The 26,500-nt window shown below is 45.7% G+C and overlaps 1 protein-coding gene across 1 annotated transcript in view; it reads left to right on the top strand.

Moving 5' to 3' along the window:
• Positions 1 to 26,500, top strand: part of LOC137058286 (interleukin-1 receptor accessory protein-like 1-B) — an 89,266-nt gene that overhangs the window by 62,455 nt on the left and 311 nt on the right. Inside the window, exon 3 of the mRNA XM_067431520.1 lies at positions 25,669 to 25,949. Within this exon, the coding sequence (XP_067287621.1) occupies positions 25,669 to 25,949 (281 nt within the window). The remainder of the gene's footprint in view (positions 1 to 25,668; positions 25,950 to 26,500) is intronic.

The raw sequence follows: 26,500 nt of genomic DNA, 5'->3' as shown, positions 1-26,500 counted from the left end.
CAGTCAGTGCAATGTGCATCGGTGCAGTGAATGGGACCCATGTGGAAATCAGGCAGCCAATCATAGCGTAGTTTTGCGTTCTCATGTGGACAGATTGTTTTTTAAAACCGTGCTTGTGTGGACGCGATTGTTTTTTAAAACGGAGGAGGAAAAACTCCGGTAATAAAAATACCTGTGTACGTGTGGACTAGGCCTTAAAGTCACATGAAATCAACACGACTCTATTCATGTACCTGCTCTTATTCTTAAAGGGATAGTTCACCCAAAAATAAAAATTAACCTCTCCCTAAACTCATCCTAGATCAGAGTTATATTAATACATGTCCTGGCTATTCCAAGCTTTATAATGGCAGTGAATGGCACCCCGAAATTTGAAGCCCAAAGAAGTGCATCCATCCATTATAAAACTGCTCCACACAGCTCTGGGGGTTAATAAAAGCCTTCTGAAGCAAAGCCATGCATTTGTGTGAGAAAAATATCCATATTTAACACGTTATAAAGTAAAATATCTAGCTTCCGACGGACTGGCTTCTGTGCTTAACTTGATTAACCTTTATTAACCCTCGGAGCCGTGTTGAGCATTTTTATGATGGATAGATGCACTTTATGATGGATAGATGGACATTTATGATGGATAGATGCACATTTATGATGGATAGATGCACATTTATGATGGATAGATGCACTTTATGATGGATAGATGCACTTATGATGGATAGATGGACTTTTATGATTGATAGATGCACATTTATAAAGGATAGATGCACATTTATGATGGGTAGATGCACATTTATGATGGATAGATTCACTTATGATGGATAGATGCACTTTATGATAGATAGATGGACATTTATGATGGATAGATGCACATTTATGATGGATAGATGCACATTTATGATGGATAGATGCACATTTATGATGGATAGATTCACTTATGATGGATAGATGCACTTTATGATGGATAGATGGACATTTATGATGGATAGATGCACTTATGATGGATAGATGGACTTTTATGATTGATAGATGCACATTTATAAAGGATAGATGCACATTTATAAAGGACAGATGCACATTTATAAAGGATAGATGCACATTTATGATGGATGGATGCACTTTTATGATGATAGATGCACTTTGTTTGTGGCATAGAGGGATTTTGTCCTGTATAACGCACTCAAATAACGGTACATAGAGATCTGCTGAATCTGATTATCTGCTTATGTGTGAGAGAGTTGTAGTGTTGTGGCAGTCTTGTCATTTCATGGCAATCTCTTGTGCTCTGAAAGCTCTTCCGCTTGACGACATTGAGTTACTCATGATGATTTCCCTCTGTGTCTTGTGGCAGACATTTTTCAAGATGAGGACTCTCGGCTGCTGTTCACGATAGTCGTTTCTAAACACAACTGGGGATCGTAAGAGAAGCCCAATGGGGAGCGTTAGAGAAGCCCAATGGGGATAGGGTTAGAGAAGCCCAATGGGGATAGGGTTAGAGAAGCCCAATGGGGATAGGGTTAGAGAAGCCCAATGGGGATAGGGTTAGAGAAGCCCAATGGGGATAGGGTTAGAGAAGCCCAATGGGGATAGGGTTAGAGAAGCCCAATGGGGATTGGGTTAGAGAAGCCCAATGGGGAGCGTGAGAGAAGCCCAATGGGGATAGGGTTAGAGAAGCCCAATGGGGATAGGGTTAGAGAAGCCCAATGGGGATAGGGTTAGAGAAGCCCAATGGGGATAGGGTTAGAGAAGCCCAATGGGGATAGGGTTAGAGAAGCCCAATGGGGATAGGGTTAGAGAAGCCCAATGGGGATAGGGTTAGAGAAGCCCAATGGGGATAGGGTTAGAGAAGCCCAATGGGGATAGGGTTAGAGAAGCCCAATGGGGATAGGGTTAGAGAAGCCCAATGGGGATAGGGTTAGAGAAGCCCAATGGGGATAGGGTTAGAGAAGCCCAATGGGGATAGGGTTAGAGAAGCCCAATGGGGATAGGGTTAGATAAGCCCAACGGGGATAGGGTTAGAGAAGCCCAACGGGGATAGGGTTAGAGAAGCCCAATGGGGATAGGGTTAGAGAAGCCCAATGGGGATAGGGTTAGAGAAGCCCAATGGGGATAGGGTTAGAGAAGCCCAATGGGGATAGTTAGAGAAGCCCAATGGGGATAGGGTTAGAGAAGGGTCAGGCTGCATTAACTAGGTTAGCCTGAACCAGGAACACTTCCAATAACACCTGATGTACTCGTTACATCATAAATAGAGTTGCATCTACGCTAATGTTAGTCTCTCGTGTCTGGATCGGATGGTGGACCTGCACCTGGACATGACCAGCTCATCCTGGATTGTCTGCCGAGCCGTGTCCATTGGTGTCTCCTCTGAATTTGCCTCACCGGCACGTCATGCTCAAAAAACCCGTCTCCGGCGCAATAATTCCGATCATACTCTTGTGTAATTAACTCCCCATCCTAAATAAACCCATCTCTTGCGTGATACCCTGAAATTTTGAATATTCCGATCTAATATGGTTTCTGACCTGTAAGGTTGCCAGAATAATAATCCTCCACTGTGTGTTAATAGGCCAGAGGAGAACTGAGTCTGGTTTCTCCCAAGGTTTATTTTTCTCCATCATGCCCTGATGGAGTTTTGGTTCCTTTGGTCGCCTTTGGTCGCCTTTGGCTTTGCTTGCTCAGTTGGGGACACTAACATTATGGTCCAAGTTTTTCAACTAAATATACAAATACAATTTATGAATTAGGTTATATTTAATTCTATAAACTATAATAATGACCTGCCAACATTGTCGCTATATGATAAATCAAAATAAGCTGATAACATCACTGTGTTTTCCAGAACGACAGTACAGACAAATCTAATTTTGTTGCAATGTTGTCCTGTTTGACACTGTGAAGCTGCTTTGACACAATTGCGATTGTAAAAGCGCTATATAAATAAAGTTGATTGATTGATTGATTGAGAGAAGCCCAATGGGGATAGGGTTAGAGAAGCCCAATGGGGATAGGGTTAGAGAAGCCCAATGAGGATAGGGTTAGAGAAGCCCAATGGGGATAGGGTTAGAGAAGCCCAATGGTGAGCGTTAGAGAAGCCCAATGGGGATAGGGTTAGAGAAGCCCAATGGGGATAGGGTTAGAGAAGCCCAATGGGGATAGGGTTAGAGAAGCCCAATGGGAATAAGGTTAGAGAAGCCCAATGGGGATAGGGTTAGAGAAGCCCAATGAGGATAGAGTTAGAGAAGCCCAATGGGGATAGGGTTAGAGAAGCCCAATGGGGATGGGGTTAGAGAAGCCCAATGGGGATAGGGTTAGAGACGCCCAATGGGGATAGAGTTAGAGAAGCCCAATGGGGATAGGGTTAGAGAAGCCCAATGGGGATAGGGTTAGAGAAGCCCAATGGGGATAGGGTTAGAGAAGCCCAATGGGGATAGGGTTAGAGAAGCCCAATGGGGATAGGGTTAGAGAAGCCCAATGGGGATAGGGTTAGATAAGCCCAATGGGGATAGGGTTAGAGAAGCCCAATGGGGATAGGGTTAGAGAAGCCCAATGGGGATAGGGTTAGAGAAGCCCAATGGGGATAGGGTTAGAGAAGCCCAATGGGGATAGGGTTAGAGAAGCCCAATGGGGATAGGGTTAGAGAAGCCCAATGGGGATAGGGTTAGAGAAGCCCAATGGGGATAGGGTTAGAGAAGCCCAATGGGGATAGGGTTAGAGAAGCCCAATGGGGATAGGGTTAGAGAAGCCCAATGGGGATAGGGTTAGAGAAGCCCAATGGGGATAGGGTTAGAGAAGCCCAATGGGGATAGGGTTAGAGAAGCCCAATGGGGATAGGGTTAGAGAAGCCCAATGGGGAGCGTTAGAGAAGCCCAATGGGATAGGGTTAGAGAAGCCCAATGGGGACAGGGTTAGAGAAGCCCAATGGGGAGCGTTAGAGAAGCCCAATGGGGATAAGGTTAGAGAAGCCCAATGGGGATAAGGTTAGAGAAGCCCAATGGCTCCATCCACATGAGAATCAGGATAACTGCAGCTTTCTAAAGAAGGTCACTTTCCTTCCCTCCGCCGCATCCATTCAGCTCGGAATAAATCGCATCTGAATGGAATATAAATTACTATATTATTCAGCTTGCTTTGGTGTCTCATATTAAGTGAAGTTAAAATACAGAAGGCCAGTCGAATGTTTTCCAGCACATTGCCTATGAAAGGAGGAATGTTAAATATTTGTTTGCTGGGAAATGTGCTTTTCTAGCTCATTTTTTTGGGCTGTATGTGATTTGGAGGAAATTGGTTTGCTACAGGCTCTCTGTGTTAAGATGAAGTGTCCCTCTGGGACTGAAATCTGTGCTGTTGGCGACAGAGAAACGTCTTTACTGAGGTGGTCTTCATAAACTGGGCTGTTTGGACCGACATAAAGAGATTCTCTGATCTTGATTTGATTCGCAGATCTTTGGTAACTGTCGCTGTCAGACAGCTTTCAAACGTCTTTACATCAGAGTGTTTGAGAAGGACAAACGGAGGTCAGGATTACAGCGGTGACACAGAGTCTTTAAAACCTCAGGGAAATGCACATGGCAGAATCACAGTCTCGCTTCTGTCTTCTGTCTTCGTTCTTCTTTCTTCTTCTGTCTTCTGTCATCTTCTGGCTTCTCTGTAACAAGCTTTCGCTGTCGTAGCTGTAATGTAGGGAAGGCTGATGTAAAGTCTGAGGCCGGATGCAAAAGCATTCCCAGCATTCCTCCTGCTGATGCCAGTGATATCCTGTTTATTCCCTGCTTGATTCGCTCTGGATCCTCACAGTCAAAGACTCTCTTTGTGTGTGTGAAGGTTAAATGTGGACGTGAGACGCTGCTGAAGACGAGGGCACTCAGTGAATGGAGCATTATGTAAGATGGGGTGTGTGTTTGGCAGCTCCTCACTGTGTGTATCTGGTTGCTTTAATTCATTATGAAATTGGCATCAGCTGCTCCTGAAAGTGTGTGTTCCTTCACGAATCCGCCCATGGAGAGATGAGCATTGAGCCAGATTACCCTCTGACCCCCCCCCCCCAACCTTAACCCTGCAGAAATGTCTCATTCATCTGCTCCAAACGGCTCGCTGACACTATATTTCACTTCTGATTTATTCATTTCTTGCTTCATGTGGCTTGTGGTGTTTTATTCATGCTGCGTGTCAGTGTGTGATGATGTGTGTGTTGTGGATCTGGGTGGAGCCGTTGTTTCTCAGCATGCCCTGTGTGTTGCCCTGTGTGTATCCAAATCTCCGCTGAGGACGCGAGTCAGACAGAAGGCGGCGTCTCGCTGCATGGACACGTATGAAGACTCCCTCAGTGAACTGGCTGCAGAACAGATGCCACATCTGATGCTTCAAAGCAAGCTCTAGTAATGATTAGAGATGGCATACAGATATTTAACAACCACAATTCAAACACATAAGTTAAAAACTTAAAGACTGCATTGACCAATCAGCATCCAAAAGAACTATTGGTCAGGCAAATCAAATCAAGTCAACTTTATTTATACGGTGCTTTTTACAAGTGTGGTTGTTTCAAAGCAGCCTCACAGTGTTAACAGGAAGATAATGCAACAGAATTTGATTCGGCTGTACAGCTGCTCTGGTGATAATATCCAGCTAATTTCAATTATCATACAGTGTCAATGTGGACAGATCAGTGATATAGCTGAATATTTAGGTGTCCCCGACTGAGCAAGACAAAAGCCAAAGGCGACAGTGGCAAGGAACCAACACTCTTTCAGGGCCAGAATGGAGAAATAACCCTTGGCTGAAACCACGCTCAGTCGCTCAGTTCTCCTCTGGCCGCCGAACAGAAAGTGTATGATTATAATTCTGGCAACATTACAGGTCAGAGGTCATATTAGGTAAATAGATATTCGTAAGATTATTCGAAAGATTGTAGTAGTCATGCCGGAGACGGGTTTATTGAGGATGTCGTGGTGATGGGGGAGTTTAATTGACACGCTGTTTGCAGACACTTCAGGGATTTGTTGGTCATGGTTCCGACTGACTGCAGTAAACCTCGGGATAAACAGAGAGACAACATTAGCGTAGATGCCACTCTTCTGATGATGTAACGAGTACATCAGGTGTTATGGGAAGTGTTCCCGCTTCCGGCTGACCGAGTTAATGCAGCCGAACAATCAGTCAATTGATCTGAATAATGAGAGTTAATAATGTTCTGTGTGTGTGCCATAGTAAAGAGATGTGTTTTTAGTCTAGATTTAAACTGACAGAGTGTGTCTGCTTCCCGAACAATGCTAGGAAGACTGTTCCAGAGTTTAGGAGTTGATTTAGATATTCTAGGTATTATCAACTGGCCAGAGTTTTGAGACCGCAATCGACGTGATGGAGTATAATGTGTTAAGAGCTCGCTTAAGTACTGGAGCTAAACCATTTAGTGCTTTGTAAGTAATAAGCAAGATTTTAAAATGTATGCGATGTTTAATAGGGAGCCAGTGCAGTGTTGACAGAACTGGACTAATATGATCATACTTCCTGGTTCTAGTAAGAACTCGAGCTGCTGCGGTTTGGACCAGCTGGAGTTTGTTTATTAAGCGAGCAGGGCAACCACCCAGTAGAGCATTACAATAATCTAGCCTTGAGCTCATCAACGCATCGACTAACTGTTCAGCATTTGGCATTGAGAGCATGTGCCGTAATTTAGATATATTTTTAAGATGATAGAATGCGGTTTTACAGATGCTAGAAACGTGGCTTTCAAATGAAAGATTGAAAGAAATGGAAGAAAACACACAGTGTTTAAGATGGAAGGATCTAGGCCTTTATACATGGGCTGGCCAAAGCTACTTTATGATACTCGCTTTTTTTAGCTACTTTATCCATCGACTGTCAAAGAATATGAAGTTTAATACTTGGAGAAGATTTGTTTTCATAGTTTTGACCCATGTAACATTGCAATATAATAAATAAGCACAGTTTAAGATACCTTCACAATTCTTGATTCCAACTGATATTCCACAGCAACTACAAGCCTAATAATATAATTTTTAAACATTATTAAACTATATAACAGTCAGCAATTAAGTATAGCACAGTGCTAAGAATGAAGTGCTTGAAGTTTCAGGTCTAACTGTTATTCAGGTACAGAAATAAAATAATCAAATGTAAAATAACATTTCATAATATTCACTGTATAAATTAAATTAATGCATGTTTAGACCAGTTTTCTTTTGTTCTTTGATTAACTTTAATGACTAAAGTAGGCTTTAGGCTGCGGTCACTTAAAGACCAAATGCACAATACTGACACGCATCCGATTCCATTTGTAAACGGCTTACATTTGGTTAGACACAGCTGACTCTGTTAACTATGATACTCGCTTTTTTTGGCAAACCTTTATGCGTATTTGTCGAAGCACCCCTTTATTCTTAATCTTTTTGGCAACTAACGTTATAATTATCTTAATATTTATGATACATGAGCAATAAGCCGCGCCGCCGCACGTCAAATAAATGCTTCCTTCATTAGGAGGTGAAATGGAACTCGATTTCTTGACCCTTTGACCCTGGGCTGTGTTCAGGTGCTTCGTGTCCAACTCGTCCTCCAACCAATACGCCTATATAGATTGTTTGTCACTTCCTTGAAAGACGACCCATAACGCACGCACGCACGCACGCACGCACGCACGCACACACACACACACTAACCCTACCTTTAAATCTACCCATCACACAAAACTTTCTGCATTTTTACTTTTTTTTTTAAAACATCACTTTTTATAAGCCATTTTCCTCTTGAGGACCAAAAAATATCCCCGCAAGGACAAGGATCTCGGTTGTTTTGTAATCATAACGTAGGGCTGGCCAGGACACACACACACACACACACACACACACACACACACACACACACACACACACACGCACACACACACAGCTCATTTGCTCTCCCCTTCTTTTTGAGGATTATAGAAGATTTACAAGCCACAATAATACTGAAGCCTTTCACCCAGAGACCCTGTTGTTCATCTTAATTAATTTCTGAATATTCTTCATTAATTTGACTAGTATAAGAGCTGTTTGGGAGTTTGTCAGTGCTCAAATGATCCGACGCTGTTGGTTTCTCCTTCATTGTGGAGCTGATGTTTCCCAGCATGCACTGCTCTCGATCAGGTTCAGGTTGTGGTTTATTCGGCCAGAACAGATGCTGCAGTATCTCTGATCTCGGCTCAGTGGACGTCCTCTAAAACTCCTGCATCCATTAAACACAGAAGTCCAGAGCTGGTCTGTTTATCTCCATACAGTGCTGTTTTTGCTCAGATCTCACTGAAGGGGATAGAATCAGGGAATCAAGACCAATCCAGACTCTTTTATTTGGGCTGGCCCATCTCGAGTCCACAGCGAGTCGTGCTCTTGAGTCTCTCTCTGAGTGAAGAACGCTGAGAGATGAGCTGTGGTGAGTAACTTATATAACAAGCCTGTGAGAGCAGCTGCTTCCAGCACATTTAATTAACTCAGACCTGCTGTCCAAGCTGGCACGAGACCAGCAGAGAGACCAGAAACTGAGACTGGCACGAGACCAGCAGAGAGACCAGAAACTGAGACTGGCACGAGACCAGCAGAGAGACCAGAAACTGAGACTGGCACGAGACCAGCAGAGAGACCAGAAACTGAGACTGGCACGAGACCAGCAGAGAGACCAGAAACTGAGACTGGCACGAGACCAGCAGAGAGACCAGAAACTGAGGCTGGCACGAGACCAGCAGAGAGACCAGAAACTGAGGCTGGCACGAGACCAGCAGAGAGACCAGAAAATGAGACTGGCACGAGACCAGCAGAGAGACCAGAAACTGAGACTGGCACGAGACCAGCAGAGAGACCAGAAACTGAGACTGGCACGAGACCAGCAGAGAGACCAGAAACTGAGACTGGCACGAGACCAGCAGAGAGACCAGATACTGAGACTGGCACAAGACCAGCAGAGAGACCAGAAACTGAGGCTGGAGAGACTGGCACGAGACCAGCAGAGAGACCAGAAACTGAGACTGGCACGAGACCAGCAGAGAGACCAGAAACTGAGACTGGCACGAGACCAGCAGAGAGACCAGAAACTGAGGCTGGCACGAGACCAGCAGAGAGACCAGAAACTGAGACTGGCACGAGACCAGCAGAGAGACCAGAAAATGAGACTGGCACGAGACCAGCAGAGAGACCAGAAACTGAGACTGGCACGAGACCAGCAGAGAGACCAGAAACTGAGACTGGCACGAGACCAGCAGAGAGACCAGAAACTGAGACTGGCACGAGACCAGCAGAGAGACCAGATACTGAGACTGGCACGAGACCAGCAGAGAGACCAGAAACTGAGGCTGGAGAGACTGGCACGAGACCAGCAGAGAGACCAGAAACTGAGACTGGCACGAGACCAGCAGAGAGACCAGAAACTGAGACTGGCACAAGACCAGCAGAGAGACCAGAAACTGAGACTGGCATGAGACCAGCAGAGAGACCAGAAACTGAGACTGCCACGAGACCAGCAAAGAGACCAGAAACTGAGACTGGCACGAGACCAGCAGAGAGACCAGAAACTGAGACTGGAGAGACTGGCACGAGACCAGCAGAGAGACCAGAAACTGAGACTGAAGAGACTGGCACGAGACCAGCAGAGAAACCAGAAACTGAGACTGGAGAGACTGGCACGAGACCAGAAACTGAGACTGGCATGAGACCAGCAGAGAGACCAGAAACTGAGACTGGAGAGACTGGCACGAGACCAGCAGAGAGACCAGAAACTGAGGCTGGATAGACTGGCACGAGACCAGCAGAGAGACCAGAAACTGAGACTGGAGAGACTGGCACGAGACCAGCAGAGAGACCAGAAACTGAGGCTGGAGAGACTGGCTCGAGACCAGCAGAGAGACCAGAAACTGAGGCTGGAGAGACTGGCTCGAGACCAGCAGAGAGACCAGAAACTGAGACTGGAGAGACTGGCTCGAGACCAGCAGAGAGACCAGAAACTGAGACTGGAGAGACTGGCACGAGACCAGCAGAGAGACCAGAAACTGAAACTGGAGAGACTGGCACGAGACCAGCAGAGAGACCAGAAACTGAGACTGGAGAGACTGGCACGAGACCAGCAGAGAGACCAGAAACTGAGGCTGGAGAGACTGGCTCGAGACCAGCAGAGAGACCAGAAACTGAGGCTGGAGAGACTGGCTCGAGACCAGCAGAGAGACCAGAAACTGAGGCTGGAGAGACTGGCTCGAGACCAGCAGAGAGACCCAGGTTTCTCACTGAGTTCTAATGGGGTTCTCCCAGTATTCTCCCAGGTTTCTCACCGATTTCTTATGGGGTTCTCCCAGGATTCTGCCAGGTTTCTCATTCAGTTCTTATGGGGTTCTCCCAGGATTCTGCCAGGTTTCTCACTGAGTTCTTATGGGGTTCTCCCAGGATTCTGCCAGGTTTCTCACTGAGTTCTTATGGGGTTCTCCCAGGATTCTGCCAGGTTTCTCACTGAGTTCTTATGGGGTTCTCCCAGGATTCTGCCAGGTTTCTCACTGAGTTCTTATGGGGTTCTCCCAGTATTCTCCCAGGTTTCTCACTGAGTTCTTATGGGGTTCTCCCAGTATTCTCCCAGGTTTCTCACTGAGTTCTTATGGGGTTCTCCCAGGATTCTGCCAGGTTTCTCACTGAGTTCTTATGGGGTTCTCCCAGGATTCTGCCAGGTTTCTCACTGAGTTCTTATGGGGTTCTCCCAGGATTCTGCCAGGTTTCTCACTGAGTTCTTATGGGGTTCTCCCAGTATTCTCCCAGGTTTCTCACTGAGTTCTTATGGGGTTCTCCCAGGATTCTGCCAGGTTTCTCACTGAGTTCTTATGGGGTTCTCCCAGGATTCTGCCAGGTTTCTCACTGAGTTCTTATGGGGTTCTCCCAGGATTCTGCCAGGTTTCTCACTGAGTTCTTATGGGGTTCTCCCAGGATTCTGCCAGGTTTCTCACTGAGTTCTTATGGGGTTCTCCCAGGATTCTCCCAGGTTTCTCACTGAGTTCTTATGGGGTTCTCCCAGGATTCTGCCAGGTTTCTCACTGAGTTCTTATGGGGTTCTCCCAGTATTCTCCCAGGTTTCTCACTGAGTTCTTATGGGGTTCTCCCAGGATTCTGCCAGGTTTCTCACTGAGTTCTTATGGGGTTCTCCCAGGATTCTGCCAGGTTTCTCACTGAGTTCTTATGGGGTTCTCCCAGGATTCTGCCAGGTTTCTCACTGAGTTCTTATGGGGTTCTCCCAGGATTCTGCCAGGTTTCTCACTGAGTTCTTATGGGGTTCTCCCAGGATTCTGCCAGGTTTCTCACTGAGTTCTTATGGGGTTCTCCCAGGATTCTCCCAGGTTTCTCACTGAGTTCTTATGGGGTTCTCCCAGGATTCTGCCAGGTTTCTCACTGAGTTCTTATGGGGTTCTCCCAGGATTCTCCCAGGTTTCTCACTGAGTTCTTATGGGGTTCTCCCAGGATTCTGCCAGGTTTCTCACTGAGTTCTTATGGGGTTCTCCCAGGATTCTGCCAGGTTTCTCACTGAGTTCTTATGGGGCTCTCCCAGGATTTTCCCAGGTTTCTCACTGAGTTCTTATGGGGTTCTCCCAGTATTCTCCCAGGTTTCTCACTGAGTTCTTATGGGGTTCTCCCAGGATTCTCCCAGGTTTCTCACTGAGTTCTTATGGGGTTCTCCCAGGATTCTCCCAGGTTTCTCACTGAGTTCTTATGGGGTTCTCCCAGTATTCTCCCAGGTTTCTCACTGAGTTCTTATGGGGTTCTCCCAGTATTCTCCCAGGTTTCTCACTGAGTTCTTATGGGGTTCTCCCAGGATTCTCCCAGGTTTCTCACTGAGTTCTTATGGGGTTCTCCCAGTATTCTCCCAGGTTTCTCATTCAATTCTTATGGGGTTCTTCCAGGATTCTTCCAGGGTTCTGCCAAGATTCTTCCAAGGTTTTCACAGAGTTCCCATGGGTTTCTCCGTGTTCTACTTCTATTGTATATCTTATTCAACCCTCCAGTTAGATTATTTCTATATTTTATTGTTGTTCTCATGGTGAGGGGATGGAAGAATCTCCAGCAGAAGTAATAAAGGACGCTGGCTTGTGTCATTCTAGACGGAAATGAAAATGCAGAGCTGAGATTTGTAGGCGCTTCAATTTCTTTTTGTTTTGCACAGACTCTTCCTTCCCTCTCATCTCTCTCTCTCTCTGATATTTCTCATGTGTTTTTGAGGCTGTAATGAGGACATGTGATGTGTGAATTTTTTATAACATTATATAAGCAGCATCACCCCTGGAGATCTGTGGCCCCGTTTTTGAGCTTTTGGTTAAAAAACAAGGAGGATAGGAGGATGAGGAGGAGAGGGGGATGAGGAAGAGAAGAGGACAGCAGGTGAAGGCTGTCTGACAGGAATACTCTGGAGCGTCACAGTATGACACATTTCACACCAATGATGGATGCTTAATTTGTTGCAGATCTTCTGCTGATATGTGTTGAAACGCTGAGTGAGGCAGTTCAGAGGTGTGTGTGTGTGTGTGTGTGTGTATTAGACGGCCACTGGTATGTGTAGTCATGGTTACTGAGAGCAGAGGAACACAAACCCGCAGCTGTTTTAGATCTGCTCCACCTGCTGTAGTTTGGTCTGCTGGCGTCCCTCCTGGGGTTTATTCCCACTGGTCTAAGCATCTCAACACATTTCAAATCTGAAAATAAAAAAAATAAAAAAATTGATGTTAACAGTTTAGTATGGGGAACTCATATTCACTAATAACTATGACTTTTGCCTCAATAAACTCCTAATTTACTGCTTATTAATAGTTAGTAAGGTAGTTTTTGTAGCGTTTAAGTTTAGGTATTGGGTCGGATTAAGGGATGTAGAATAAGCTCATGCAGAATAAGGCATTAATATGAGCTTTATAAGTGCTCATAAACAGACGATATCATAGTAATATGCAGGATCATAAGACACTAGCTAATAGCTAATAACTGAACTCTAAAATAAAGTGTTCCCAAAATGATTTACATGTGTTTGTAATGCAGTGCTTTCATAATTGTCCTGAGGATGTGTGGCATGTTTTTCTGTGAGGCTCCAGTAGGTGGCGCTGTGTTTGAGGGCTTCCTCTCGAGTCTTTATCTGACACACTCATTGACTCGCTCAGGTCTCTGAATCAGGCGCCGTATTCACAAAACATTAAGAGTTCTCCTAAATGGCAGTAAAGGTTCTTAGCTAAGAGTTTTCTCTTAACCTATTCACAAAGCTGCGGAGAGCAACGTCTACTGACGAATAGAGAGAAGTCTTCAGCTGAGAGTTAGGGGCGGGGTTGACCTCGTTGCTATGGATGATGTCATCACGCTTGCTAACTATGACCACAGTGATTGGCTGATAGGGGAGGAGTCTTTGTCAGCGATTAAATTATAGAAACATTGTTAAATGAGGTTTCATGTAACTATATTCAAATAAAGATTAAAAAAAATTAGGCTAAGTGTCACTAATTAAACTAGTATATGTTCAGCTAATTGATCGCCTCTTACATGTCTGCATCTGAACACATTTATAAACAAAGTTTGTGTTTAGCGTTCAAACTGTCTATCTACCCCCCCCCCCCACACACCACCACCACCACCACCAAACAAAGATTCGAACGGTTATGATTCAGCGAATCGATTCATGATTCGGATCGCCAATGTCTCGTGATTTCAGCAGTTTGACAAGCAATCCGAATCATGAATCGATTCACTGACTCATAACCATTTGAATCTTTATTTGAGGATTGAACACAAACGCGGAAGAGAAGCCAATGCTGAATAAAGTCGTAGTTTTTGTTATTTTTGGACCCAAATGTATTTTGGATGCTTCAAGAGACTCTAATTAACCCACTGATGTCTCATATGGACTACTGTGATGATGTTTTTATTCCCTTTCTGGACATGGACAGTATAGTGTGCATACACTTGCATACGCTCTCGGACTAAATATAAAATATCTTAAACTGTGTGTGAAGATGAGCGGAGGTCTTACGGGTGTGGAACGACATTAGGGAGAGGAGTTAATGACAGACATTTCATTTTTGGCTGAATTAACCCTTTAAGATGTTTTGTGAATATGGCCAGGTGTGTTTGATCAGCCTCAATAAATCTGCAGTGTTGGCAACTATAGGAACATTTATAACATTTATTAGTTTAGCAGACGCTTTTATCCAAAGCAGGGATGGAAACCACTGACCCAGAGTCAGCCCAGCTATGCCTGATTTGTGGATGCTGATTATAAAAACATCCACACATCACACAGATCCTGATTATATAAGCATCTGCTTTTATTTCCCTAGATGTGTGTCATTATGTCTGAGGATGTTTTAAAGCACTATGAATGAAAGCTCACGTTACTCAGAGAAGATTATATTCTTCAAACCTAATGCTGCTTTTCCAGCTCAATTTTCCCCCTAAAACGGGAGATTTGAGCCTCCTGCCATAGAGAGGCATTTAGAGCTGAAATAGAAGTGCAGGCTATAAAGAGAAAGAAAGAAAGAAAGAAAGAGAAGGGAAGAAGAAAATATGGCAATCCTCTTTAAAATCTATCTGTGCAGTGACAGGAAGATGTGGGCTCCTGACAGCGAGACGCACTCCTGATATTGGGTCCTGACGGCGATCGTTCATCCGCTGAGGGATGCGCTCGAGCCCATTTGATCTTCTCTTATTTATTGCTGTTCGTTACACTCGATCGCGGAGACTGTTAATCTCTCTCGCGATGCTTTATGCTAATCTACCGTTTGGTTTCCTAGAAATGGCTGAGCTCTGAGTGCCTTGCAGTTCCTCTACACCTGATATAACACACACACACACACACACACACACACACACACACACACACACACACACACACACACACACACACACACACACACACACACACACACACACACACACACACAGGAGGGGACACACACACACACACACACACACACAGGAGGACACACACACACACACACACACACACACACAGGAGGACACACACACACACACACACACACACACACACACACACACACACACACACACACACACACACACACACACACACACACACAGGAGGACACACACACACACACACACACACACACACACACACAGGAGGGGACACACACACACACACACACACAGGAGGACACACACACACACACACACACACACACACACACACACACACACACACACACACACTGCTGATTATCTGACACACCTCGAGGAGATTCATTCTGATAAAGAAGAAAGTCATTATAGTTCATATCGCTGTATGAGCTCAGGACGGCCCTCGTGAAGACGTGTGTGTGTGTGTGTGTGTGTGTGAGGGAAACGCGAGGTGTGTGTGTGTGAGGGAAACGCGAGGTGTGTGTGTGTGAGGGAAACGCGAGGTGTGTGTGTGTGTGAGAGAAACGCGAGGTGTGTGTGAGAGAGAAACGCGAGGTGTGTGTGACCCGCAAAAGCTTAGCCCAGGGCCCCGCAAAGGCTTAACACGGCCCTGGGTGTGCGTGAGGGATAAACACAAGGTGTGTGTGTGTGTGTGTGTGTGTGTGTGTGTGTGTGTGTGTGTGTGTGTGTGTTCTAGCACTAAACGGGGCCTGTGGGACAGTCGTGTTTACAGAGGATTTATAAACAATCTTTAATCTGAGATTTTACCTCCTCCATTAGGATTGATCGATATGTGCCTGAACGGTGGCTGCTGTATGATTCTGCAGCTGTGCCGGGACTGTGTGTGTGTGTGAGTGTGAGTGTGTGTGTGCGTGAGTGTGTGCGAATGTGAGTGTGTGTGAGTGTGTGTGTGTGTGTGTGTGTGTGTGTGTGTGTGTGTGTGAGAGAAACGCGAGGTGTGTGTGAGAGAGAAACGCGAGGTGTGTGTGACCCGCAAAAGCTTAGCCCAGGGCCCCGCAAAGGCTTAACACGGCCCTGGGTGTGCGTGAGGGATAAACACAAGGTGTGTGTGTGTGTGTGTGTGTGTGTGTGTGTGTGTGTGTGTGTGTGTGTGTGTTCTAGCACTAAACGGGGCCTGTGGGACAGTCGTGTTTACAGAGGATTTATAAACAATCTTTAATCTGAGATTTTACCTCCTCCATTAGGATTGATCGATATGTGCCTGAACGGTGGCTGCTGTATGATTCTGCAGCTGTGCCGGGACTGTGTGTGTGTGTGAGTGTGTGTGTGCGTGTGAGTGCGTGAGTGTGTGCGAATGTGAGTGTGTGTGAGTGTGTGTGTGTGTGTGTGTGTGTGTGTGTGTGAGAGACAGCTGACACCCTAACCCTCTCACAGCAGGGGAACTGTCGTGTATTAATTTGAATCATTCTGAAGTCTAAAGTCATTTCTGGGATCTTGATAAACCGGCGACGCTCCTGAAGCTGTTTGGCTGAACTAGAGTCCGGTGCTGTAAACGCTCCGGGATGGGTTAGAGAGGAGCTGATCTGGGGCACACACACACACACACACACACACACACACACACACACACAACTTCTGTTACTGCGCAGAGCTCATGACGGACTATACATACAGGAATCAGTGCACTGACCCCGCTTAGAGAACTCAATGTGTGTGTGCGTGTGTGTGTGTGTGTTTGAGTCTGTATGAGTGCGCACGCGTGTGTGTGTACAGGTATGTGGGTTATGAGGACACGTGTGTATAATGACATGGGTATTAAAACATAAAAGCGGTTTATGAGGACCCATCCTGTGGTTTTAGAAACGCATGTTTGTTAGTCTTCAAATTAAAAAAATGCAGAATGTTTTGCGCAATGGTTAGGTTTACGGTTAGGGTGTGTGTGTGTGTGTGTGTGTGTGTGTGTGTGTGTGTGTTCAGTGCTGATGGATGTTGAATTGTATGTTTGTATCTGGTTTATTCCTCCAGTAATGACTCTCCTTCACTCTTCCTCGTTTCTCACTCGCTCTCCTGCAGAATAAATTATGTATATGCAAATGTCCGTAACTATTGCCAGGAGAGCAATTTTCATTTTCATCTTTTTTTGCCGCTGGTAGATTTATTGTAAACTCAATTTACATTAAAGGTTTAATTTGCTGACGGAGTACTGGACATTTGTGTGTGTGTGTGTGTGTGTGTGTTTAAGCTACATTCCTGTAACACACACACGTTCCTGTGTGTAACGCACTGCATTAGCGTCAGTGTCCTGGTTTAGTTCAGATCAAATGTAAAGCTCGAATGGAGATCACTGCAGGATCAGACGCTTTGATCAACTCGCATTTGTTTTAGTGAGGCTCTTTAATTTTCTTCATAATGCATCTTCCTATAACACACACACACACACACACACACACACACACACACACACACACACACACACCCATCGTCTCTCGTTGTGTTGCTCGCAGCAGTGTGTGAGTGAGATGTGTTGTGACAGCAGCTTTGACAGACCATTACTGGACATCATCACGTCTGTCTGTGTGTGTGTGTGTGTGTGTGTGTGTGTGTGTGTGTGTGTGTGTCTGTGTGTCTGTGTGTCTGTGTGTCTGTGTGTCTGTGTGTCTGTGTGTCTGTGTGTGTGTGTGTGTGTGTGTGTGTGTGTGTGTGTGTGTGTGTGTGTGTGTGTGTGATGGCGCGGTTAGAGTTAGGGTTAGTGTTGTTTCCTCATGTGTATTATTTAAAGCGTGTTTGTGTAGTTTTTGCTTGTGTTTTATCATCAGTAACTCATTTCTAAAGGCATCTAGCAGGATTCAGATCGGCGTGCTCGCCTTCTCGTTCACCACACTTATTGATTCTTGCTTTACAAAGAATGCAGGATAATATTTTTCCCATGTAGGTGATTTTTTTAAATTAAATAATGCATAACTCTCCCTGAAGCAGGTGCACCTTCAGGTTATGGATATTCTCGAGATATTCCCTTTCCAGAGCTCCTCTCGATGCCCTCCAGGTTGTGTGGTGTCGACTCGAGGACGTGAGCCTGGAGTAGCATGAACATCCAAACTATAATATTTGATGAATGTGTGTGGAGAGGACCAGACGGCCACAGCAGCTCTTTGCCCTAACCCCTAAAGGTGAAGCTTGACCGCGTGGCTCATCGGCTCGGGCAATGGCACACTGCAAAAAGGCTTTTCTTAAAGGGGTACTTCAGCGCTGGGAAGATGAATCCGTATTTAAACTGAGCCATTAATGGAGTAGAAATGTGGAATTATTGTGGAATTTGGTGCCTTCTAGACTAAGAAAAGACAGAAGATGTATTTTTGTCTCATGGGGATGAAAGACTACAGTTCCCAGAATGCTTTGCTCCCCTGTGAGGCCACGCCCACAGCCACCGCTCCTGGATTACTGTGACTGAGTTAGAGAACAGACACAACGGTTAAATCCTGAACGTGTGTGTTCAACATAACGATGCAGCCGCCGCGCGAGTCTCACAGCACTAACGATTACATTTAACGCCATCAATGAGCTGATGAGCTCTCGTGATGAGAGCGGAGGTAATCACACTCGCGGCATACACTCACAGCGTGTGTTCAGTCTGACGCGTTTCAGTTCATGGAAGCGTGACTTTCATAGGAATTAGTTTGAGATGTTAAAACACTTCCATTGCTCAGCATAGCTCCGTTTATATGAGTGTCTGAGCTGAGCGGAGTGTGTGTGATCTCCATCCCTCATGTGTGTGTTGAGAACATGTGGAAATGGCTCCCTCTGCTGGCTGGAGTCTTCTGATGATGCTGATGTCGTCAATTTGCGTCAGAGGAGGAATTTTTCCAGAAATAAACTGCATAAATCTCTCGTCTCAGGGGGATATGAGGAGAGAAAGCACAATCATTAGAATATACTCCAGGGTTTCTACTGATGCGAAGCCATATGCTAATCGCTGAAGGAACCCTTTAAATAGTATTTCTGTCTTGTTTCGAGTCCAAACATCTAAAAATTCTTAAAACAAGATTATTTTTCTCACCCCATTGGCAGATTATTTATCTTATTTTAAGCAAAAACTCTCTTCATTTAGAGTTATTTTCCCCCAAACAAGACAATTACTTTTGCTTGTCATTTTAAATATTTTTTAATGTAAGAATGTTTAGATATTTACTCTAGAAACAAGACACCCATACTGAGTAAGAAGAGCAGATTTGCAGAGAACACACCTAAGTCACAGCAAAACTCCTGCAGTCGATGTTCAGTGATGAACGCTGGCTGTGTTACGGTGCGCTTCAGTCGGTATGCTGGTAATTCGACACGTGTTTTCCTGTCTTCTACCTGTCAGACGTGTGTGTGTGTGTCGATCAGCACCTCCTACTGTACAGCGGTGAATTATTCAGCCTGATTTCATTTTGTTCTGCTGTAAACAAACCTTTAAAAAACGGTTTCTCTCACGTTTTCTTCTTGCATTTTGTTTGAGTAGGCCACACACACTCTTACGTGCACACTTGAGTGCGTCCTCTATTCTGAAAACACACACTTATCCATCCGTCCGTCCATCCGTCTGTGTGTGTGTGTGTGTGAGAGAGCGCGTTTCGGGAGCGGAGTTAATTGGGTGTAATCAGGCTTAGCTGTGTGTGCGTGCGCTGCCAGCGAGATTGCATGAAACTCACAGCTGCTAAAACACGTTTGTGAAATAAATGATAACGGCCCAAAACAGCCCAACATCCCATAATGAGCAATGAGAAGAATGATGAGCACAAAATAATAACTGTCTCCTGTAAGTATGTTGACAATATTCCCACAGAAACTCCTTAATTGAATCTGTTTCCCAGCGAGAGATGGTGTTTGTATTCCTCTCTCTCTCTCTCTCTCTCTCTCTCTCTCTCTCTCTCTCTCTCTCTCTCTCTCTCTCTCTCTCTCTCTCTCTCTCTCTCAGTACCTGCAGTCGCCATCTTGTCTGCCGGTTTGGCACAGAGAGCTTGTTCTTGCTTTAGTCCCGGTCTTTCTGGATCAACATCAGAGACCGGATTCATGAAACATTCTTCAAAATAAAAAAGTGTTGAATATTTTGTATTCCCAAAAGTACTTCATTTGAATGTTCTTTTCTTTTTTTCTTAATATAAAATGTAAATATAATTCTTCTTTTTTAAAGTCCGCCCAGTAACAGCTTAAGGTTAGGATAACCTCCCCAAAGGAAAGATGTTTAATGAGTTCTGCTTTCTCTTCCAGCAGCTCTTGCCGACTGAAGGGTTGGGTTTTGTCTTCCAGATCAAGTTATTCTAAAGCTTTTCAGCAATTAAACGAACACTTCTCATGTCCTGTAGCAAAAGAAAAATAGAAAAGAAAAAGATTGTGAGGCAGTTGCTGTTTTGAATAGATACATTGGATTGAATTTGTTGTAATTCTCTATTTTATTCCTAAGAATGTTTTGTTGAAGAAATGCACTTACGAACTTCTTACAGACTGGATATGACAAAGAGGCCTTCGTATTAGGAGAGGCGCTCGAAGTGTGTCAGATAGGGACCCGGCATCATACACACCCAAATACAAAAGAGTTGGTAATGTAAAAATAGTGGATAAACTGATTGCAATGATGTGGAAGTTTCAAATTCCAATATTTTATTCAGAATATAACATAGATGACATATCACATGCTTAATCTGAGAAAAATTATAATTTTAAGGGAAAATAAGTTGATTTTAAATATCATGGCATCAACACGTCTCTGTAAAGTTGTGCCGTGGCCATGTTTCCCCCGGTGTGTGTCATCCCCTCTTCTTTTTATATCAGTCTGCAAACGTCTGGGACTGAGGAGACGAGCTGCTCAAGTTTAGGAATAGGAATGTTGTCCATTCTTGTCTAATACAGGCTTCTAGCTGCTCAACTGTCTTAGGTCTTCTTTATCGCATCTTCCTCTTTATGATGCGCCAAATGTTTTCTAATGGTGAAAGATCTGGACAGCAGGCTGGCCATTTCAGTGCCGGATCCTTCTTCTGCGCAGCCATGATGTTGTAATTGATGCAGTGTGTGGTCTGGCAGTGTCATGTTGAAGAATGAAAGGTCTTCCCTGAAAGAGACGCCGTCTGGATGGAGCAGATGTTGCTCTAGAACTTGGATAGACCTTTCAGCACTGATGGCCTTTCCAGATGTGTAAGCTGCCCATGCCACACACACTCATGAACCCTAGACCATCAGAGATCAGCTTCTGAACTGAGCGCTGAGAACAGCTTGGGTTGTCCTTGTCCTCTTTAGTCCGGATGACGTCCCAGTTTTCCAAAAAGAACTTCAAATGTTGATTTGTCTGACCACAGAACAGTTTTCCACTTTGCCTCAGTCCATTTTAAATGAGCCTTGGCCCAGAGGAGACGCCTGCGCGTTTCTTTGACCTGTCTTCATCTTTGACCTGTAGAGTTTTAGCCGGCGACGGGGAATGGCGCGGTGGATTGTGTTCACCAATGTTTTCTGGAAGTATCCCTGAGCCCATGTTGTGATGTCCATTACAGTATCATTCCTGTGTGTGATGCAGTGCCGTCTAAGGCCTGAAGATCACGGCCATCCAGTTTGACCCTTGACTCTTACGCTCAGAGATTGTTCCAGATTCTCTGAACCTTTGGATGATATTATGCTCTGTAGATGATGATAACTTCAAACTCTGTGCAGTGTTTCTCAGAGAAACTCCTTTCTGATATCGCTCCACTATCGTCCGCCGCAGCATTGGGGGAATTGGTGATCCTCTGCCCATCTTCTGAGAGACACTGGCGCTCTGAGAGGCTCTTTTATACCCAATCATGTTGACAATCGGTCCTCTAGCTGTTCCTTATATGGATATTTGACTTTTCCGGCCTCTTATTGCTCCCTGTCCCAACTTTTTTGGAATATGTATCATATATGTATCACACACACAGACATGCCTCATGAAATCCAAAATGAGCCGATATTTGGCATGACATTTCAAAATGTCTCGCTTTCAACATTTGATATGTTATCTATATTCTATTTTGAATGAAATATAAGTTTATGAGACCCATTGCTGATGGATCATTAGATCCTAGAAACCGTCATGTCTCACATTCCTTTCTGAAATCAGCTTTAGACTCACACACTTTACAAAAAAGAGAAATATAATGGCTCAATCTCTTAACTGACTGAGGTTGTTACATGAACTCTTCTTTCACGTGTAATGATCGTACAGAAGTATGCAACAGTTTGAATGTACACACACACACACACACGCACACACACACACACCCACGCACGCACACGCACACGCACACGCACGCGCACGCACACGCACACGCACACGCACACGCACGCACACACACACACACACACACGCACACACGCACACACACACACACACACACACACACACACACACACACACAGAGAGAGACTGTACGGTGGGATAATTATGTTTTATGATCGTTTTACCAAATTTACTTTCACACTGCAAAAGCATAATTTCTATACTGCTGCAACGATCCCTAATTAGTTACCCCCCCCCCCATTCAGGCTGCCATGGCAACCAGACCCCTCTTGTCACTATAGCAACACAGACACGTAACATTTAACTAAGCTTTTTTTTTTTTGCTGTCAGTGTTTGTAAATGTCACCTGACTGCACTGGTGGCATCTCTGTCCCAAAAGCCAGCAGGGATTCCTCCGTTACACACGCACGCACGCACGCGCGCACGCACACACGCACGCACACACACACACACACACACGCACGCACACACACACACACACACACACACACACTCACACACACTCACACGTGTGGTTTGATAGCATGGAGACATCCCTTGCTGTCCAGCCTCAGGGTGTAAATGAGTCGTTGTGGTTTATTTGAGGGATTTGGCAGAGCGAGTGTGTGAGAGAAAGCGAGGGATAAATAATGCGACATGCTTCTCTCAGTGTTAATTAGCTGCTGTGCTGTTTCTTTAGTAAATAAAGCATTGAGGGAGACACAATTAGCCGAGCCTGTCGAGCTCTCAGCATCTGTCCTCAGCATCTGTTTCAGACGGAACTGGGATAATATAATGGGAGAGATCCTGACAAACTGGGACATCTGGGATAATGGGAGAGATCCTGACAAACTGGGACATCTGGGATAATGGGAGGGATCCTGACAAACTGGGACATCTGGGATAATGGGAGAGATCCTGACAAACTGGGACATCTGGGAAAATGGGAGGGATCCTGACAAACTGGGACATCTGAGATAATGGGAGGGATCCTGACAAACTGGGACATCTGAGATAATGGGAGGGATCCTGACAAACTGGGACATCTGGGATAATGGGAGGGATCCTGACAAACTGGGACATCTGAGATAATGGGAGGGATCCTGACAAACTGGGACATCTGGGATAATGGGAGGGATCCTGACAAACTGGGACATCTGGGATAATGGGAGGGATCCTGGACAAACTGGGACATCTGGGATAATGGGAGGGATCCTGACAAACTGGGACATCTGGGATAATGGGAGGGATCCTGGACAAACTGGGATATCTGGGATAATGGGAGTGATCCTGGACAAACTGGGATATCTGGGATAATGGGAGGGATCCTGACAAACTGGGACATCTGGGATAATGGGAGGGATCCTGACAAACTGGGACATCTGGGATAATGGGAGGGATCCTGACAAACTGGGACATCTGAGATAATGGGAGGGATCCTGACAAACTGGGACATCTGGGATAATGGGAGGGATCCTGACAAACTGGGACATCTGGGATAATGGGAGGGATCCTGGACAAACTGGGACATCTGGGATAATGGGAGGGATCCTGACAAACTGGGACATCTGGGATAATGGGAGGGATCCTGGACAAACTGGGATATCTGGGATAATGGGAGTGATCCTGGACAAACTGGGATATCTGGGATAATGGGAGGGATCCTGACAAACTGGGACATCTGGGATAATGGGAGGGATCCTGACAAACTGGGACATCTGGGAAAATGGGAGGGATCCTGGACAAACTGGGATATCTGGGATAATGGGAGTGATCCTGGACAAACTGGGATATCTGGGATAATGGGAGGGATCCTGACAAACTGGGACATCTGGGATAATGGGAGGGATCCTGACAAACTGGGACATCTGGGATAATGGGAGGGATCCTGACAAACTGGGACATCTGGGATAATGGGAGGGATCCTGGACAAACTGGGATATCTGGGATAATGGGAGGGATCCTGACAAACTGGGACATCTGGGAGAATGGGAGGGATCCTGACAAACTGGGACATCTGGGATAATGGGAGGGATCCTGACAAACTGGGACATCTGGGATAATGGGAGGGATCCTGACAAACTGGGACATCTGGGATAATGGGAGGGATCCTGACAAACTGGGACATCTGGGATAATGGGAGGGATCCTGGACAAACTGGGGACATCTGAGATAATGGGAGGGATCCTGGACAAACTGGGACATCTGGGATAATGGGAGGGATCCTGACAAACTGGGACATCTGGGATAATGGGAGGGATCCTGACAAACTGGGATATCTGGGATAATGGGAGGGATCCTGGACAAACTGGGACATCTGAGATAATGGGAGGGATCCTGACAAACTGGGACATCTGGGATAATGGGAGGGATCCTGGACAAACTGGGACATCTGAGATAATGGGAGGGATCCTGACAAACTGGGACATCTGGGATAATGGGAGGGATCCTGGACAAACTGGGACATCTGGGATAATGGGAGGGATCCTGACAAACTGGGATATCTGGGATAATGGGAGGGATCCTGGACAAACTGGGACATCTGAGATAATGGGGAGGGATCCTGACAAACTGGGACATCTGGGATAATGGGAGGGATCCTGGACAAACTGGGACATCTGAGATAATGGGAGGGATCCTGACAAACTGGGACATCTGGGATAATGGGAGGGGTCCTGACAAACTGGGACATCTGGGATAATGGGAGGGATCCTGGGACAAACTGGGACATCTGAGATAATGGGAGGGATCCTGGACAAACTGGGACATCTGAGATAATGGGAGGGATCCTGACAAACTGGGACATCTGGGATAATGGGAGGGTCCTGACAAACTGGGACATCTGGGATAATGGGAGGGATCCTGGACAAACTGGGACATCTGAGATAATGGGAGGGATCCTGACAAACTGGGATATCTGGGATAATGGGGAGGGATCCTGGACAAACTGGGACATCTGGGATAATGGGAGGGATCCTGACAAACTGGAACATCTGGGATAATGGGAGGGATCCTGACAAACTGGGATATCTGGGATAATGGGAGGGATCCTGGACAAACTGGGACATCTGAGATAATGGGAGGGATCCTGGACAAACTGGGACATCTGGGATAATGGGAGAGATCCTGACAAACTGGGACATCTGGGATAATGGGAGGGATCCTGGACAAACTGGGACATCTGAGATAATGGGAGGGTTAGGGTTAGGTTAGAGTTCGGCTAACCCGAACCTTTCCACTGAGAGTGCTGTGCTGTACATGAGAGTCGTGTGTAAATCACTGTAGACAGAGCGGGGCTTCGGAAAACTGCCCTGTGTTTCTGATCCATATGTCAGCTATAAACTCAGAACATGCTCATTAATGTTCATGTTTACACACACACACACACACACACACACACACACACACACACACACACACACACACACACACACACACACACACACACACACACACACACACACACACACACACACACACACACACGTCTTCATGTTGTGCAGTCTAACCCTAACTCTGTGCTTCCTCTCTCTGCAGTGGATGGCTGCACGGATTGGTCCGTGGATTACCTGAAATACAAAGTGTTGCTTGGGGAGCCTGTGAGGATTAAATGCGCTTTATTTTATGGATACATCCGTGCAAACTACACACACGCTCAGAGCGCCGGACTCAGCCTGATGTGGTACAAAAGCACCGGCCACGGAGACTTCGAGGAGCCCATTTCATTCGACGGCAGCCGCATGAGTAAAGAGGAAGACTCCATCTGGTTCAGGCCGGCCGAGCTACAGGACGCTGGACATTACTCATGCGTGCTGGAGGTACGTGTGTGTGTGTGTGTGGGAGCTCATTTCTAATGATCACCTGAAGCTGGTCTGCATGTGTATCTTCACACACATGTGCAGTGCACTCGTCAGTCTAAAGCATGATTCCCATCTGGTCCTGAAAACATTACTCATATCATCAAAAGCATTCTTTGATTCGATGAGAAACAATACAGTGAATGAAGCGATCGCTTCCACACACTTAACAAGAGCTCTCTAATCGATCTACATAAACCTTACTCTAAACCACAGACTCAAACCCTGGCCTGAGATCAGCTGTGTGGACGCTCCTGTCGAGAGAGAGAGAGAGAGAGAGAGAGAGAGAGAGAGAGAGAGAGAGAGAGAGAGAGAGAGAGAGAGAGAGAGGAGAGAGAGGAGACAGAGACAGAGACAGAGACAGAGACAGAGGAGAGAGAGAGAGAGAGAGAGAGGAGAGAGGAGGAGAGAGAGAGAGAGAGAGGGAGAGAGGAGAGAGGGAGAAGAGAGAGAGAGAGAGAGAGAGAGAGAGAGAGAGAGAGAGAGAGGAGAAGAGAGAGAGAGAGAAGAAG

The sequence above is a fragment of the Pseudorasbora parva genome, chromosome 22 (assembly GCF_024679245.1).
Source record: "Pseudorasbora parva isolate DD20220531a chromosome 22, ASM2467924v1, whole genome shotgun sequence".
In the NCBI taxonomy this organism is placed as follows: domain Eukaryota; kingdom Metazoa; phylum Chordata; class Actinopteri; order Cypriniformes; family Gobionidae; genus Pseudorasbora; species Pseudorasbora parva.
The sequence above is the reverse complement of the archived record's forward strand: the minus strand, read 5'-3'. Positions and strand labels throughout refer to the sequence as shown.